At 33.2% G+C, this 17,116-nt stretch overlaps 4 protein-coding genes across 9 annotated transcripts; all 4 read right to left on the bottom strand.

Moving 5' to 3' along the window:
• Window positions 1-76: 76 nt before the first annotated feature.
• LOC101210754 (sulfite oxidase) lies at window positions 77-4,926 on the bottom strand. The gene is made up of 12 exons (XM_011651659.2): window positions 4,530-4,926; window positions 3,953-4,068; window positions 3,794-3,856; window positions 3,652-3,688; window positions 3,164-3,245; window positions 2,975-3,093; window positions 2,720-2,815; window positions 1,848-1,958; window positions 1,657-1,758; window positions 1,470-1,517; window positions 491-706; window positions 77-393 (listed from the first exon to the last, which is right to left on the bottom strand). The coding sequence occupies exons 1-12, from the start codon at window positions 4,824-4,826 to the stop codon at window positions 277-279; spliced, it is 1,404 nt and encodes a 467-aa protein (XP_011649961.2). The 5' UTR covers window positions 4,827-4,926; the 3' UTR covers window positions 77-276.
• Window positions 4,927-5,537: 611 nt separating this feature from the next.
• LOC101210995 (general transcription factor 3C polypeptide 6) lies at window positions 5,538-8,318 on the bottom strand. Its single transcript, XM_004138569.3, has 5 exons — window positions 7,993-8,318; window positions 7,711-7,841; window positions 6,439-6,489; window positions 6,095-6,143; window positions 5,538-5,974 (listed from the first exon to the last, which is right to left on the bottom strand). The coding sequence occupies exons 2-5, from the start codon at window positions 7,822-7,824 to the stop codon at window positions 5,802-5,804; spliced, it is 387 nt and encodes a 128-aa protein (XP_004138617.3). The 5' UTR covers window positions 7,825-7,841; window positions 7,993-8,318; the 3' UTR covers window positions 5,538-5,801.
• Window positions 8,319-9,939: 1,621 nt separating this feature from the next.
• LOC101211246 (50S ribosomal protein L27, chloroplastic) lies at window positions 9,940-11,738 on the bottom strand. Of its 2 annotated transcripts, XM_004138570.3 has the most exons (4): window positions 11,590-11,738; window positions 11,222-11,511; window positions 10,374-10,475; window positions 9,940-10,293 (listed from the first exon to the last, which is right to left on the bottom strand). In XM_004138570.3, exons 2-4 carry the CDS (start codon window positions 11,492-11,494, stop codon window positions 10,117-10,119), a joined length of 552 nt encoding a protein of 183 aa, XP_004138618.1. In that variant the 5' UTR covers window positions 11,495-11,511; window positions 11,590-11,738; the 3' UTR covers window positions 9,940-10,116. The 2 variants fall into 2 exon arrangements, with proteins under 2 accessions (XP_004138618.1, XP_011649960.1); XM_011651658.2 differs by having other exon boundaries at window positions 11,222-11,652.
• A 904-nt stretch (window positions 11,739-12,642) lies between these two features.
• On the bottom strand, window positions 12,643-15,040 carry LOC101212859 (zinc finger protein 511). 5 transcript variants are annotated; one of them, XR_004214505.1, is made up of 5 exons: window positions 14,784-15,040; window positions 14,471-14,535; window positions 14,168-14,366; window positions 13,171-13,615; window positions 12,643-13,097 (listed from the first exon to the last, which is right to left on the bottom strand). XR_004214505.1 is itself a non-coding variant. In XM_004138745.3 (5 exons), exons 1-4 carry the CDS (start codon window positions 14,898-14,900, stop codon window positions 13,247-13,249), a joined length of 750 nt encoding a protein of 249 aa, XP_004138793.1. In that variant the 5' UTR covers window positions 14,901-15,040; the 3' UTR covers window positions 12,643-13,097; window positions 13,227-13,246. The 5 variants fall into 5 exon arrangements, 3 of the variants coding, with proteins under 3 accessions (XP_004138793.1, XP_031736861.1, XP_031736860.1); XR_968790.2 differs by having other exon boundaries at window positions 12,643-13,080; window positions 14,784-15,039; XM_004138745.3 differs by having other exon boundaries at window positions 13,227-13,615.
• Window positions 15,041-17,116: the final 2,076 nt, after the last annotated feature.

The following is a 17,116-nucleotide window of genomic DNA, read 5'->3' as shown; positions in this document are numbered from 1 at the left end:
AAAACAGGCAAGATCCAATCTAAGAACGGCAGAGTCAAGAAAATTCCATATTGAAAAATTCAAAGGCTTTTTGAGATGAAAGTAAAAGAAAAATGTGATTAAAAATTCTTAAAAGATTTAAAAGCACTCTTTAAAGAGCTACATTATTATTCAACAGTGTAAGCAGGTTTCATATTCTTATTCTCATTTCCAATGGAAAATCTAAACCTTAGCACAGTGAAATTAAGTACAAAGAAGAGTTCATGCTACACATGAGATACCTCTTTCTTCTTTGTTCTATATTTTGGAACGACCAACTCCAACTTGAACTCTATGCCATGAGTTGTTGAGTATACCCCTTACATTCCATATCTCTTCCACTTTTTCTGGTTGCACATTCGCTGCTGAATCAACCTACATTTTTCAAATTCAATTTAAAGCTTTTCATACTCATAAACTAACTTATATACACCCTACACATTCACCATTTTTTCATTCAAATGATACTTACAGCTTTAGCTACAATTTCCGTGTTTCGTTGGATGTCAACTGTGATCTCGAAAAACACCCATGCCCACTTGTAACTGCTCAGACTATCAGCAACATATGCAACGCCAATCTTCTGATATCTGGTGGCTTCAATCCAGTTTTTGCCACCATCAATTGATATGTCTACTCTCTCTATTCCCCGCCCACCTCCTGCCACGGCATAACCACTAACGGTAACCTGACATACATTTGAAGATCATTAAGATACATGCTCTCTGCCAAGAGACTAGAGGCTAGAATTCGGAAAAACTATTGACACTATCACCATTATAGTCTAGGAAAGAAATTAGGTCAGAGATGAAATCTAGATTCTAAATATGCACGTAGAACTGTTGGAACAAATGGTTGTGACAATATGAGTAGGGTTGTATCCTCTCAATTCCATGAGTAGTATTGTTTCATGAATGTACGTGTCTTCAAAATTAAGCAACTTGATGAAAGGATATGACTATTCGAATAGCCACCAATAGATCTATAAATATGTCTCTTCTTCAAATTGGGTTTTCACATTTTTCTTAAGCACTTTTCTCCTAGGAGACTTTTTCCCTTTCAAAAAATCGTTGAAGTTCTGTTTGTTTAGATTTTGTGCATAAGGTGTTGCTTCCATAAGAAAGATAATAATTTATTCTACGAGAGACAATTATTGTTGAAGCTCGGCACTAGAGTGAGCAAAATTTTCTTAAGAAAACAAAGGTGAATTTGTTAAGCTCAAATTCTCTCATATATACAAGGTTCTTTAATTTTAATTTTATGTGATATTATTCCTATAACAAGAACAACATTCTCTAGGTTTTGCTAAATTACATGTCCCAAACTTACAATTAATCTGGATGAACAAAGCCAGAAGATTGGAGACTCTTACAACTGTATGATAAGCAAATCCTTTGCATGGATCATTTTGTATATTTCTTCAAACATTGAACTTACATAAAAGAACTAACCTTTCCAGGCTTTATACGATCTACATCCTCCAAGGAACATATGGCACACTGAAATTCAGCAAGTTCAACATCATTCGTCAAGTGAAAAGTGTACATTCAAAGTAGATGAAGAAGAACTGTCTTCTAATTTTCTTCAATGGAAGTAATAAACATAATAAAGCAAAAGGCAGTAGCCTTTAGTAAAAACCTGAACAGGGAAATCCATTTGAGGCCTCCTTGCTGACCAATCAATATTGCTCCAATCTACAGAAGGAGGAAACATTTTGTAGTCTTTCTGCATAAAGAAGCCCTACAAGCCAATACCATGGAACTCCATTGTAAAGAATGGCTAATTCTCGAGAGAAAAGAATAATTTGAATTTTATACTTCAATTCCTACCTGGCTTTCCTCTGCATTTATGCTAATAGAATCAAGCCATTTAACAGATCGAGCACCAATAACACCGGGGACAATTACACGCAGCGGGTACCCGTGATCCCTGTTAAGAGGCTTTTTTTTCCCAGAGAAAGTAAAGAATATAAATTATAGTATAGTACCACGATAATCAACGTAATGGCATAATATTGGGAAGTTCTCCTATCGCTTCTACTAGCATTATTATAACAACGAAGGGGTGTTTGAGACGTCAAGTTGGTTATTATAGTTAGTGAATTATAATGGTTTGTCGGTTATAATTGTTCGTTTGGGGTGAAAACTATTTATTACGGATGGAAAATAATAAACACGATAGCAAGAAGGGATTTGAAATAGTAATAGTATAGTTAATTGTAGGTTATAATAGTTGGAAACACTAAATATTATGATTAGAGCCACAAACATGGAGTGAGCTAAGTTCACTCCATCCATTTGAAGTTAGGGGCCAATCCTCACTCAACATCAGAAGGAATATATGCATGAAAGAAACTTGAAAGCGTTAACAAAAGATACAATTACAAACAAGGACATTTTCTCTCTTTTTGGGAGTTTCTAACCCTGAACAATTTTCTGCCTTTTCATCTATCAATAAACTCAAGGACACAGTTGAGCAAACTACAAATCAAGTTTGAATAAGGTCGTTCGTTTTCATCTACAAGTGAAGAAGAAAATTAAAGAAGGCAGGTCCATTCAATAAAATCGAGTTCGTTCATTGTTGTGTAATCAAACAATCAGTATATAGTCTGTTAAGTAGTAGAGACTAGGAGTTTAGTGTTATAAGTACTTCAATATGTAGATATGTACTTTGAACTGTGTTATAAAAAACCATGACTTACTTCTCCATTCATTTCATAAGCAAGTAGAACATCTGCTTCAGGATTTGAAGCTTGGATAAGTGGAATTGATGCCTTGTATGGGCCTCCCTTTTCTTCCTGTACTTTATAATCACAGCAACTAATATCATTCCTTTCTATTTACACATAATTCCTTAGAACAAAAGGGAACTTAACTTTCATTAACATAATTCATATTATCATTAGTGACATGTCTCATGTCCTCTTTTTCTCATATCTAATTGGCCAATGTTGTACCTCACACTTATCGACGCTCACAAACTCAACATGTTTTCCACCTTTTTGTGTGCAATAGCTGAACTTAGATACTCCAACAAGTTCAAGAACATCAGCCAGTTTGGCACCACCCCAGACAGCTGTAAGGTTAAAAAAGATCTAACTTTATAAGTTGAGAGATCTAAAACATTAGCTGTTCACGCCACATACCATTTCCTAGAGTAGAAATATCCCAGCCAACTCCCTTCACTTTTCTGACTTTGCTCATCGCTGTCCTTCGGTTACCTGCACACTAAGTCCATGCAAGCCAAATGGTATCAAATGACATAAGCAATCATCCAAATGTTGAGAATCCTATATTGAAAACACATTGTTTGCCACTCTTCTCATTGCCTACTTGTTATCTAATATGATAACAGAGCCTACAAAGTCCAAGCAGGTATTCATTCTAGGAATAATAAACCCAGAAGAAGCACCATCTCAAATGTCATTTTGGGGGATCCGGCAAATGGTATTTTCGGGGATCCCTTATTACAAAAGTCAATGGACCTCATACTTTTTATAAGATAGATGTGCTACTCTTCTCACTACCAAATGGTTTTGAGATTAAATTCTATATTATCTAATAGTAGCTACTCCTAAACTACGTAGATTTCGGGTCAAGTGCTCCAAAGACTAATGCATATTAATGAGAATACCTGTAAAGTGGCAGTGACATTGTACTTTGGAAGCATCCTGTTACATCAAAACAATCTCAGGTGCTTTCTGAAGTCTGTTAAAAGTTAACTATAAAAAGTTTGAGTATGCTCTTTTAAATCCAAAACACACCACACAGCTCACCTGATATCGTTCATGAACAGCTCTTTTGGGTTTTCTATAAGGCCATTTATAGAAACACAATATCTACAATGTAAAAGAAAAGGTTTGTACTTTATAGTAATTGGAATCGAAACTGGAAACGAAAAGATAAAGAAGAAGAAAAAGGAGGAAGAAGAAAACCTTTCAATATCATCCACCAAAGGAATAGGGCCATGATTTCTCTTGTAAAAGAAATGTACAGGAGTTATATAAGAGGAGATCAGGGCTGAACGTGGTGGCTCTGCATTGAAGGGCTCCTGAGGGAGAGATGTCATGGGAAGAACACCAACATAAATATCCATAGAGCCATGTTTGAGACAAACTTACTTTGAAATTATTAAAATCACTTTTGAACAGATCTTTAATCATTCAAAATTCCTTTCAGGTTCAATTCTATACTTTAAAATGCCACTTTAACATCATCAAAAGAGTTAGTAAGTTTTTGTATGGAAAATCCATTTTTTGAAACGTTAATGAAGAATGACTTAATCCTAAAGAAAACTTTAACTACCATGATCTCGAACATAGTGTTTAAATAACAGTAGACCAACCAGTGATTATAAACAAAAGTTGCATTAAAAGACTATTGACTGTTTCATGATGAGCGAAACATCTTTGCAATCATGTACATCATTCACATGATGGTGGAGTGCTCACACAAGCATGCCATTCTAAACAAGTAAAAAACTGGAATAAAGGAAAGGGAAAAGAAGGTTGCCTTGGCATTGATAATGAGGGATGGGTGACGAAGCGGTTCTTGTGAGTAATCTGAGGGTGCAGTTAACCCAGGCATATTTGGTTTGTTGCCACAGCTGAGGGAGAGGGAACAATGTGTTTGATTCTTAAAATGGTCACAGCTCGCAGCCAAGAGTGAGAGATGACAAAATGGTGAAAGGCTACGTGGAAAACTGACGTGGCTGCTTTCCTTCTGAGTTGTCGCTTTGTCAAAAATCTGTGGGCTTTGGGAGATATTAACGATGGCGCCAACTGCCAACTGCCAACTGCCAATGCACATTCTTTCATTTTCTTATTTTTCTTCATGCTGAATCAAACAAACTTCAAATTGTTTGATAACAAAAACTTTGTTTCAACTAATTTAACTACTTGAATTTAATCATCATTTTCATACTCTTTAGAACCCTATTTGTGAAATCTAACTTTTCATTCCTATATTTAAGATTTTTTGAAAATATTGTTGTAGGCTTAATTTTTATTCCTAAAATAATTAATCCTAAAATTGCCATAGATTATTAGTAATAAATAATTGATATTAATATTAATTAACTATATTTTGAGCTTTTTTTCTATCAAACTTTGTATAAGATATTAAAAAGTTCATGTGCTTTAAAGTTTACAAAATAATAATATTCTAAGGGTTTTCAAAATAACAATATTTTAGGGTTTTTCAGTACAAATTACCTAGAAACTCTTGATTTTTCATACACGTCCGTTAAGCTAAATTCTTGATGGCACATTTTGAGTTAGAGATTTTTAATATCAAGTGAAAACCCATGAAACAAACTAAACCTCTATCAATGATAGAGTCATATCACTGACAAACATCTATCAACGTCTATGTAAACTATAAAAAATGTAAAAAGAGTTTGCTATAACTTATAAATAATGTGAACCTACTTTTCTATATTTAAAAACCCTTTTAAAATACTTTATAATTTTTAAAACTTGATTTGTTATAAAGGAATTGTAGGACAAAACAAATGCAGAGTAATAAACTTGTACAATTATATAAGGGGATAGTAAAAGGAGAAGGAGAATATTTTAAATATTTGGTAAGAAAATACTCTTAGCTTCCACGATAACACTCCGTTCTATTCTATAGAGGATAGTGATGAGTTGACCAACGAGGATACACCTTTCCCTCTACTTGTTCTTTACTTAGGTTATCTGTCACATTGCATCTAACTATACATAAAACTGACACCTCAATATATACAAATATGAACTAACATTAATCTGTCTCTTTAGTGCACTAAGATATTGAGCTTGGAACATCAGAATCAAGTAACTTGAATTTAAGGATCTTATGTACACAGGCAACGAGCTTCAACTCCTTTTTGGTAGCTTGTTTTGGTTCAACTTCTTCTCTCGAGCAACGAAGTGTTTCAGATGGCTGAGCTTCTTCTTCAACCACAGGGACTTCCTCTACATTAGACAACAGAGTAAGACATTGGTTTTCCTATATATATCTATGCAAAATATTAAAGAACAATTTGAAAACTTGCTTTAAAATCAAATGGCTACGTTTTCTTTAAATTTGCTCACCTTCCGCAAAGGTAAGGCATGTGCCTATGGTTTCTTCATATTCTCCAATCTACAAAAGAGATTTAAAACAAGTATTTTTATACGAAAGTTTGATAGAAATGCCCGTTAATCACAAAATATAGACTACAACAACCTTGAATCAAACCAAAAGATAAGAGAATACGATCAATATCATTTAAATTGTGTGTTAGCATAAATTTCTATACATCTGAAGCTTATCCTTAAATGGTAAAAAAATTAGGTACTCTTAACAGCAATAGCAAACACAATAATGCCAAGAGACTACACTTTATGGTTCTGCAGTAGTACACTAGGTGAAAGCTTGTATCTCATTAACAACTTACCATCTTAAATTTATCACAGATAGTCAACACTGGATTCATGGTGTCCAAACCCTGGAAAACAAATGAATCAAAATTCACATAAAGCGTACAAATTAACAGAATGCTTGCCAAATTACACAATATATTCATTTTCCTTAAAGCTTATTGCACGTAATAGTCACAAACCAACCAAACTCTCACACGATACTCTAGGAATACGCAAGTTGTGTATCGGTCTAGCGCGAAAACCTGGTAGAGGGGGTACTCCTGGTTGGAAAAAGTTTGCACCAAGGTAACTTACTAGTTAACTACTTCTCTTTATATAGGCATATGGGGTTAAAAGTATAACCTTATTTTGAATAGATGTCATCACGAGTAATGTAATTTGCTCTTCTCTCAAATCAAACCAAGTTATGAATGCCCATATGCTAGGAAGCATGGACACCGACACGGCAAACACGCCAATTATCGAAAAAGTAGGGCACGACACACTGACATATTGGGGAGACATTATTTTTTTATTAAAAAATTAAATCTATATCGTGTATGTGAACATATTGTGAAATGCTCCATTTAAAAACATCGAAACAACAAGTTAAACACCATAGAATTCATGAATTTATGTGTGAACGTTTGGGCATCAAAATAACAAGTTAAACACCTCATTAAGAACTGACATCAATCTTTTCCATACAGTTCAGAATGTCATGCTAATACAATCCTATGTCCTAGGTTTTCTTCAAGTATCTCATGATACTTTCTATGACATTCCAATGCTCTACACTAGGTCTGCTTGTAAACCTACATAGTAATCCCACACTATGCAGTTAGGAGCATGTCTGAGACTGCCAATAATGCTTGCATACGGAGATTGGTTAACAGTATCACCAGTGTGGATCAACTTTACACTAAGATCATAAGGAGTACGTGATGGTTTACAATCATAAGTGTTACGTCAAAATTTACACTCAACATATATTTGACATCATTTATATAATAGGTAAGTTTGATCCAAAGATTACATATAAGCACGTAATAGTGCAAAGTTTATTTTCAAAGTTATAGTAGATGCATTTGTCACTTCAATTAATAAAATTTAAACAACCCCTGATGCTTGTTAAAGTCTGATTCTTAAATACTCAAATATGTTATTCTTAACTGCTTAAAGGGGAAATTAATAAACAACTCATTTTAATTTAACAACGGTAACTTGAAAGCAAGTAATTAAAGATCAAGAATTAGCTGGAAGATAAAATTTAATTACTTGATAATTAGAGTAGGTCAGAAACATACAGATAGAACGTAGGGAGCATTGGGTGGAATGTCAAGCAGCGATACATCACCAAGGTCAAGCAATACATATTCTTCCTCGACATCAGAGGCGGAATCAATTGTAGCTTTTTCCATGTTCCTTAGAGACGCCTCTGAAAAAAGAAATTGAATTTGTCAGCGGTTCAGCAATATCAAACAAAGCTTTTGGCTAACCCCTGATTTCTTTAGGATTCCAAATCATCAGCGTGTTTGAATGCAGTGGAGAAAAATTACGTAAAAATAAATTGTGATTTGTTTTGATACCTAAGCAATATCAAGTAAAAATTTGAAATCAGACGGAGGTCCGGCAGTAGTGTGGCGAAGATGGACGAGGGCTGCTAAGAGGTGCTGCGAACAGGATGAGATTGAGAGAGAGAGAGAAAGAAAGAATGTGGAATGGAGAGCCTTAGCGGAAAAGACTGGGAAACGTCAGATGCAGGAGTGAGCAGAATGGGCCGGCGAGGAGGTGTTGTGTGTTGGTATGGGGTTTAGGGTGGGTTGGGTGAGTGTGATAGAAAGGTCGGAAGGGGTTCGGAGGAGGTGCTTACTCACTACCCATTGCTCGCAACCAATGAAGTAAAGGAAAAAGATGGGGTTGCTCTCTCTTTTATATTTTATCTATAAATACATACAACTTCTTTGCTTATTAGATTTTAATTCATTTTCTTATATTAGATTTCCCATCTTTTTTTTTTTTACGTTTAAAAAATTCATACGATTAAATTAAAGAAATCAATGTTTTTAAATGACTAAGTTTCTCCAATCAAATCCAACCCTTCAATATTGAGGTTGCACCCAAGTTGTTTTGTCAGCCTTAAAACTTCAATTTGGCTTAGATGGAATGTTAAGTTCATAGACAGATCCATTAAGAGATTAGGAGGGAGGACACCTATCTTTTCTCACATTCTTTATTTTTATATTTTAATATTAATTTTGAAAACTTAAATTATAATATAAGTTAAATAATGCTTTAATTTTACAATATTTTTTGTATAGTGACGGTGCCCCTTAAATCTCCAATATATTTCGTTCAAAACTTATTTACTATCGTTAAAAAGGGATAATTAGATAGATAATAATTGAATTCAAAATATTAACATATATAACAATACCTAATTGTCATTCTTAAAATTGCTACCAACGATAATTATCCAAATTAAAATGAACCCAACCCAATCAATTATATAATTTAGATTGGATAGTTTGAGTTGTTCGAGTTATTTAAATATCCTTAATTTTTTTTTAGTCGATGAAACTTGAAATTAAATTCAAAATTAGTCCTAGGTGGAAAAGGTACTAAAAGGCAGTACTAAAAGGCACCAACGACGTCAAACTTACACCATGTTACCAAACCAAAAAGAATATTGGTGTAACAATAACAAAATCACACCATGTTACCAAACCAAAATGAATATTGGTGTAACTACAACAAAATCTCATGGACGAATCAATCGTAGTGATTCGTAACAAAAATAATATTGGTAAATCTAGCAAGTACCCTGTAATTTTCAAACACCCATTGTTCCTCAATTAAATTGAACAATTTGATTACAAAATAGAAGTTGGACTTCTACGAAACACAAGTAAAAGACAAACTTAATCAATTGGGTTTCATTTTTTTTACATTTTCATAGATGAATTACGTCAAACATAGGTAACCATGACCTTAGAAGGATTCATGAGTTATGAATGAGGATTTGTAGGAAATTGTCATGTAGAACACATCCTTATGCTTATGGTACACACACATATATATCGCTCAAATGATATAACTTGTTATGTCACTCTAGCAAGAAAAGTTCTTTTTCCTCTAATACCACCTACCTCTTCAAATTTAAAAATCATATGTAATAAAAAGAAGTTCAATTAAATTTTAACTTAAAACTTTCTTATGTTATATGCTTTCCTATCCGGTAACAGGGCATTACAACCCCAATTCTTGGTGTCATTTCAACAATAAACTCATGGCAATGCTACACGATTCATATCAAATTTTAGTGTCATTTCAACAATAAACTCATGGCAATGCTAAATGATTCATATCAAATTTCAGGACAGAGCCACCATAACTCATCTAATTTCTTGGCTAGTCATTTACCACAATAAATTAAAACTCATCCCCATATTATCTGTTCTGGTGAATACCCATTTTGACACCAAAATCAACAAAAAATAATCAGCAGTGAAATGAATGATAGAGAAAAGAAAACGTAGGGGCAAAAAGTAGAACATTGCTAATTGAGAATAATAATGAAACACATTCCTGTGAAGAATCTGACAAATTATATGTGCATAAACAAAAAAAAAAAGAAAAGGAGAAGCTAAAGAAGCAGACCTTCAATCTTCAAGATCATCAGGGCTTTAAAACAAGCAGTGATTGAAGTGAACTCAGCAAACTGGATTGGTTTCAACATCATCAGTGGAAGCTAAGAGTAATTGGGGTTGAGCAATAATGCCTTCCTTTCTTGCTTTCTTGCGCTCTCTTTGCAACCTGAAGTATTCCCTCTTCCTTGCTCTATAGCTGTTTGGATTCTCAGGCTGCACTTCTCTTGGGTAAACACTCACCTACAATGCAATGAAGTAAATAAATATCTTCGTTTTGTAAGAGTGATTCATACTGAAAGGTTCAGATTCGAAGCGAAAACCTTCTTCTTGTCAGGTCCATACTTCTCGAACTTTACAAGTCCATCAATCAATGAGAAAATTGTATGGTCCTTGCCAAGCCCTACATTTTTTCCGGCATGGAACTGAAATGATTGGTACAGAAACAGAAACTGTTATAGAATCGAGAAATTTAAAAAAAAAATGTAAAACAATACAAAATACACAGATTTACATAGTTTACTAACAATGTTAGCTACCTCTACCAGGTAGAGGAAGAACTTTTTGAATAATTCTGAACACAGAAGGGAGGTGCACTTCTCTAGATTAATAACGTAAATAGCACGCACCCAGATAACAGAATCATGACTCAATTTCAAAGAAGCTTCGACGTATGCTCAAGAATGCACTAAACAATGGGAGGAACATGTACGAACTTCAACTCGACGTAATTTAGTTGATCGACTAACAGTGTATAAAACAATACAGAATCAACCTAGATTTAAGTAATTCACCAACTATGTGTTAGCTAAGTCAAGGGCAGAGAGAACGAGAATGATTCAGAACAAGATGTATGCTCAAGAGTGCCCTAAACAATGGGGGAACCAGAAAGAAATTTGATTCTATATGATCTAGGTGACTCAGTAACAACATACAAAACAATACTGAATCAACACATACTTATGTAGTTCAACAACAATGTGCTAACTACGTCACGGGCAAAAGAGAATAGTTTTATTAATGGCAATGATTCATAATGGAGGCATGAGAGGGTTAATTACAAAAGAAAAAAAAAAAGTTGGAGGTATGCTGAAGAATGCCCTAAAGAATGGGGGGGAAAGGGTAGAAAATAGAAGTGGATGTAATATAGGGAATTGAGGTGAGAAATTACCTTAGTCCCACGCTGACGAACAATAATGGAACCAGGTTTGGCAACTTGATCACCGAAGATTTTAACGCCGAGCCTCTGGCCCTTGGAATCACGACCGTTCTTGGTGCTACCAGCTCCTTTCTTGTGGGCGTTTTCAATGGTTAAAGGAAATATGTTAGGGAAGGAAACGGAGAGCTTAGGAGAGGTATGAATGGAGCCGAAATCGCCTTTGAAGAAGGAGGAAGAGGAGGCGAGAGAGAGACCTTTGAATGAAGAAAGTAGGTTTAAAGTCATGGCTGCAATGGGGAATTCTGAAGGGAAGACGAGAAAATTGAGAAAGGAAATGGATATGAAGAAGTGAAAGAGAGGGAGAAGGAGCGAATGCAAACCTTATCTTTAGAACCACGCTCGCCAGTCGCTACAAGCCTGCACTCACTCGACCGCACCAAGTCACTCAGCCAAACTCGAGGCTAATATGAAACCCACTATCAAATATGTAACTACCAACACAAAAACTTACTTGGATGGCCTCATTCTCCCTTTGGATTCAAATGGTTTTAAATCTCTTGATTTTAAATTTGAAAAATAATTTCAAATTAATGGATGTATTTAAATTTTAATGTTTGTAATTAAAAAGAAAAAGAAAGTTTAAAATGTATTTTAAATATATTCATAGATGGGTTCATTCAAAATTACAAAATTACAACATCAATTGTATAATTTACTTTTAGATTTTATGAAATCCTGCATAATCCAAAAACTTTAGTAGAAAAGTTTGTAGGTAAAAACATGATTTGAAATCATCTCCAATGACATAAATAATTGCTTTTATCATGTCATATGGTAATTTTTTTAAAAAAAGTTATTCAAAAATTTATTCAATGTTATCGTTGACCTAAATGGTAATAGTAACAAAAAATGAATGACCATTGGTCGGTCGGAGTGTGCTTTTTGAAGAAAAAAATCGATCCCGAACCGAATATAATCCATTAAGTAAAGTGTCCAATCGACCTCGACATCAATGAGTAATGATCGATCGATCAATTTTGTTGGGTCAATTTTATTGGATCGGTTTAACACTTCAAAATATTCTTTAAAACCTTCTTGATTTTAGACGGATCAACTTCGATTTAGTTGGTTAGTTCAATTTTTTGGTCTATTGAGTCAAAGTCATATTTACAAATAAAAGTGATTAAAAATAATTTAATTACATTTGTAACTATGGTATCAATCGATCTATCAATAAAAATTTATTACAAATTTACCCTGACCTAAGTATTATTACCCATTCTTTTTTATGAAAAAAAATTAAGTGCGTAAAAGAATAAATAAAAAATTAAGTGACTGTGAGTGACAATTTTTGTTTTGAGTCATTGCATGTCTCAAATCTCAAAAGAAATTCTAAAAACCTTTCTAATCAAATAGTTGTTTAAAAATGGTGATGAAATGTTAACAGACCTAAAAGGTAATATTGAAACTTCAAATCAAGGTTCCCTCAATGGAAACTTTTCCAACTTAGTGAAGTTCTGTTTCTTGGTATTCTATGTCTTAAATTGAATAGAAAAGCTAAATAAATACCTTCCCAATCCTCATCAATTCTCCACAAGCACGGTTAAGATTAAGAGTCCAACTAATCCCAAGAGGTGATTTACTACCCAAGACTCTATGACTCAAACATTTCAAACAATGTTTTCATCAATATTCAGTCTATTTGAAGTACGTAACAAACTAACTAATCCATCTAAAGACATTGCTAACTTTGACTATCAACATTGTGGCATCCATCCATTTCAACCGACATTGATTCCTCCACTGAGACAAATAGGAATCAGTTCTGCCATCTTGAAACTCGATATCTCCCCTACCATTTCCTATATCATCTGAAATTACATCCCAACTACAAAATGAATATCAATCAATCATTGATGAGGTCAATGATCAAATATTAGATGAAAATGAGAAGAACCAACCGTAAAAACTATGCAGCAAAAACTGGAGGCAAATATGCTGGAAATGACAGACATACTTGGTCTAGATACACTACTTTCATCTCTTTGTTCCAGCTGTTGATGAGTCTGACACTTTTTCTCGCTGAACTGCTCGAGGAACAAATGTTAACCCTCGAGTGTGCCTCCGGCCAAAGCTGATTGACGAAGGAGTTGAGTCCGAAGTACTTAGTTTAGATACTCCTGAAATGAGGCCATCCATAATTTCATTCTCGACTTCCATTTTGGAGGTTTCTTCCCTTCCTTGACTGGCTTGTTTACGATACGTTTTCTGTCTTTGTTTTTTAGATGGATGAGCTTTCTTAAAGAATTCAAATGAAGCAGAAAATTTATGCTTGTCCACTAGATGCTGGTGTCTGCTTTTATAGCTTTTGAACTTCAAACCACAACCTTCCACCAGGCATTCATACTGAGCCACACGGTACACATTAATATCAGACAAAAAGACAATGAACCAAAGTGGTAACTGGTATCCATTAACAAGAACAGTCTAGTGTTAACCAGTAGCCTATTTCAATTGATGTGATAATATTACCTACAAAAGAGATGTATCATATTCCTTATGCAGTCATCCAATCAAAACAATGATGCTTTTTATTCTAGTTCAGTGCTACTCTCGACCAAGAATTTGGAAAATAAATCCTGTTACAAGAATACTAATAGCTTAGTCTAAAAAATCTAAAGCTTTGATCCCTCCCCCCAACCATACTTAAAAGCTTCATGCTCATGGCTGCTATCACAATCATACAGAGCAATAATAACATATGAACTATTGAATCTTATCCAAAAAAAAAAAAAAACATACGAACTATTGAAATTTTCAAAGTAGGCCTCAAAGCCCCGACTTGGAAAAAAGTACAATGCCAAGCATAACTAATTCTCTGTACATATAGATCAGCAGAGTAAGAACTATTACGGCTGCAGCACAGAAATATATGGACAACAAGTTCAAGATACATACCATGTCATAGCCACGCGCGACTTTTGCTTGAAAGAACGAGTCATGCGCCTCAGAGACATGTAAACTAAGTAGGCGTGATGTCGGGTAAACTCTAGGGCAAACTGAACAAGAGGCAGTATGCCTTGAATTGTAATGATCTTCAAAGTCATCCAGAGATTTCAAGTGTGCACCGCAACCAACAATTGGGCAAAAGATTTCACTATACAGATAACAATTTCGATAGCGAAACATTATTGAAACTAAAGAAAGAAACAGTCAATAAATATCACAACTAACTTGTTCAAACTTCGTATGAATCTTTACCTGCGAGCATCAACTGCCATATTATGCAGCTGTAGCTTTTCATCTTCGGTTAAATCCAAGGCAACCTTCAAAATTGGACAAAATAAATAAAAATGGAAAATCATGAGCGTCAACATTAGGGATTAGAATGAAAATTCCAGAAATGAACAAACAGAAAACCGAAAACCTAGAAAGCTTCAGAATCAAACAAACATACTGATAATCTTGTTTTGACAACAACTGATTTCACGAATACTGGATCCATTTAGCAATAAACAGACGGATTTAGAAGAAGGGCAAGAGTAATATGGGTAAACATAAGAGAGAGCAAAACCTGTTTGGCTAAGATTTCGCGCTCGACATTTCCAGAGGCAAAAAAGGGAGAATCAGGATCGAACCTCCGTTGGAGAGGCTTCCAGCACGGGAACTCTGATTGTGATTCAACTTCCATGGAAGTGCAATGGACCGTTGCAGATGGAAGAATCTGTTCTTACTTACTTTTTCAATTTAATTTGAACTTTGAAGGCCCGCAATCGACGAAATCCCCTAATCGGAGCTCGATCCCGTCGTTTCCGGTTAAAATCCACCAACCTCAAGCTCCGACCCGATTTTTGGATTTATATTTTATAAATTCATAACCCTTCAAAATTTAATCATTAATTTCAAATATTAATATATATAAAATTACATTTTGAAAGTTATAAATACTCAAAAATCTGTCAAAAGTGTAATAATGATAAAAGCTATTAGATTATATTTTTTATAAATATATTTATCACTTTCTTATATTTACAATTTTCTAAGAACGTTATTATACATTTGATAATTATTATCTTTAAAATTAATACTAATTATAATTACTCTTATTTAGAAAAAGTATTTTGTAAATGACAAAAACACAACATAGTCGTATAAATCTAAAATTAAAATTAAAGGTGGATTTCATTTTATCATGTTTCATTTATTTATTTGTGTTATACAATGGTGATGAAATATCAGTCTATCTACGATAAAATATGTACTTAACAAATGCAACTTAATTGCAAAGAGAAAGACGATCAATCCAATTGCATTTTTAAATTACATGAAATCCATGGTTTGATATCGTTATTAGTAATATAATAATAAATCTATCATAATTATTATTATTATTACTACTAATTGACCTAGGTAGTAAGAAGAAGATATAATGATGCTAAACTAAGCCATAATCCAATTGCATTTGCAAAATATCCATCTGAATATAATAAAATTACATTTGTGATTAAGATTCACTACGATGGATGAGATCTCATTATAATTGTATGTACCAAATTATATTATGAATTGATAAACATGATCTAACATGTTATCTTTTTCTAAAATATACAGTAATTAATCGAGAATGGTAAGAAAAGAAATAACGTGCCTAATTTAAGTCATTTTTTAAAATTTAAGTAAGAACGCGATCAATATCTCAAATGGATCGAATTAACTTTATCAATTGAGTCATCACTCATCACTAATGAAATGACTGTATAATAGCTTTTTTTTAAAAAAAAACTTTAAATTGTGCCTTGCAAAAACAACTTTTGAATAAGATAGAAGAAGGATCGCATCACTTTTATAATAAAGAAATATCTGAAGATAACATAATAAATAAAAATATAAATGTAGTAAAATTTTAGATCATTCGATAATATAATTCTATCTCTATTTTGTGGGAAAAACGTTTTAATCTTTACTTTGACAATTTTTCTTTTTTTTTTTTTTGAATTTATCGACATAATTAAAATGATATATCGAGTTCTATATCGACAATTGAATTGATGATGATATAATTAAGTATTTAAATTGACTTTATTAAGAAAATGAAATGGAACAGCAATGATGCAAGAAAAATTCTCATTTTTATTTTAAAAATGTAAAAAAAATATAATTATATTGAAGTTACATTATATTAGTTTGAATTTGGTATGTACATAATTAGGTTATATATATATATATATATATGTATGTTAAGAATAATAATAATATGCATGGTTGTTTATTTATTATATGCTTCCATGTGTGTGTCATTATTGAAAATATAATCGAAAGTCTCACATTAATTAGAGAACAATAAGTGGATATATCGAGACCCTATTTGGATGAAGCTAAAAATTTAGCAAAATCACAAGAGAATTATATTTAAAGTGAAATAACAATATATATATATACAATATCATGAAGTTAGTATTAGTCACACCTTAACTTAGATGTATTGACTCTTGAGCGGAAAATCGATCCTCTTGAATTCTTATATATGGACTTTATTACATGACTTTAGAACCCAAACCAAGTTCTATCAGTCTTTTTAAGGTCCACCACCACGACATTTGAAACTAAAAGGTATATCTCTTTATATCACATGTGTTAATCCAGTATAAGAAAGACCATATACATACATATATATTAATTAACTATATCAAGGGCCATTTTCTTTGTGTATATATATATATAGCATCAATGGTCCACTACCCATAGCAAAACCTTTTTTTTTAAGAATTTTTTCGTCCCAATTAAATTCACACAATTATGGTTTATTAAAAAAAAAATTGAAATCACTGGCTTAATGAAGTCAACTAAATTAAAAAAGTAATGGAGACAATCATTTAACATGGGAGGAACTAACCCACTAAGTTTCTT

The sequence above is a fragment of the Cucumis sativus genome, chromosome 2, assembly GCF_000004075.3.
Source record: "Cucumis sativus cultivar 9930 chromosome 2, Cucumber_9930_V3, whole genome shotgun sequence".
NCBI classification, from domain to species: domain Eukaryota; kingdom Viridiplantae; phylum Streptophyta; class Magnoliopsida; order Cucurbitales; family Cucurbitaceae; genus Cucumis; species Cucumis sativus.
Note: the sequence above shows the minus strand (reverse complement) of the source record. Positions and strands in the feature narration are given on the sequence as shown.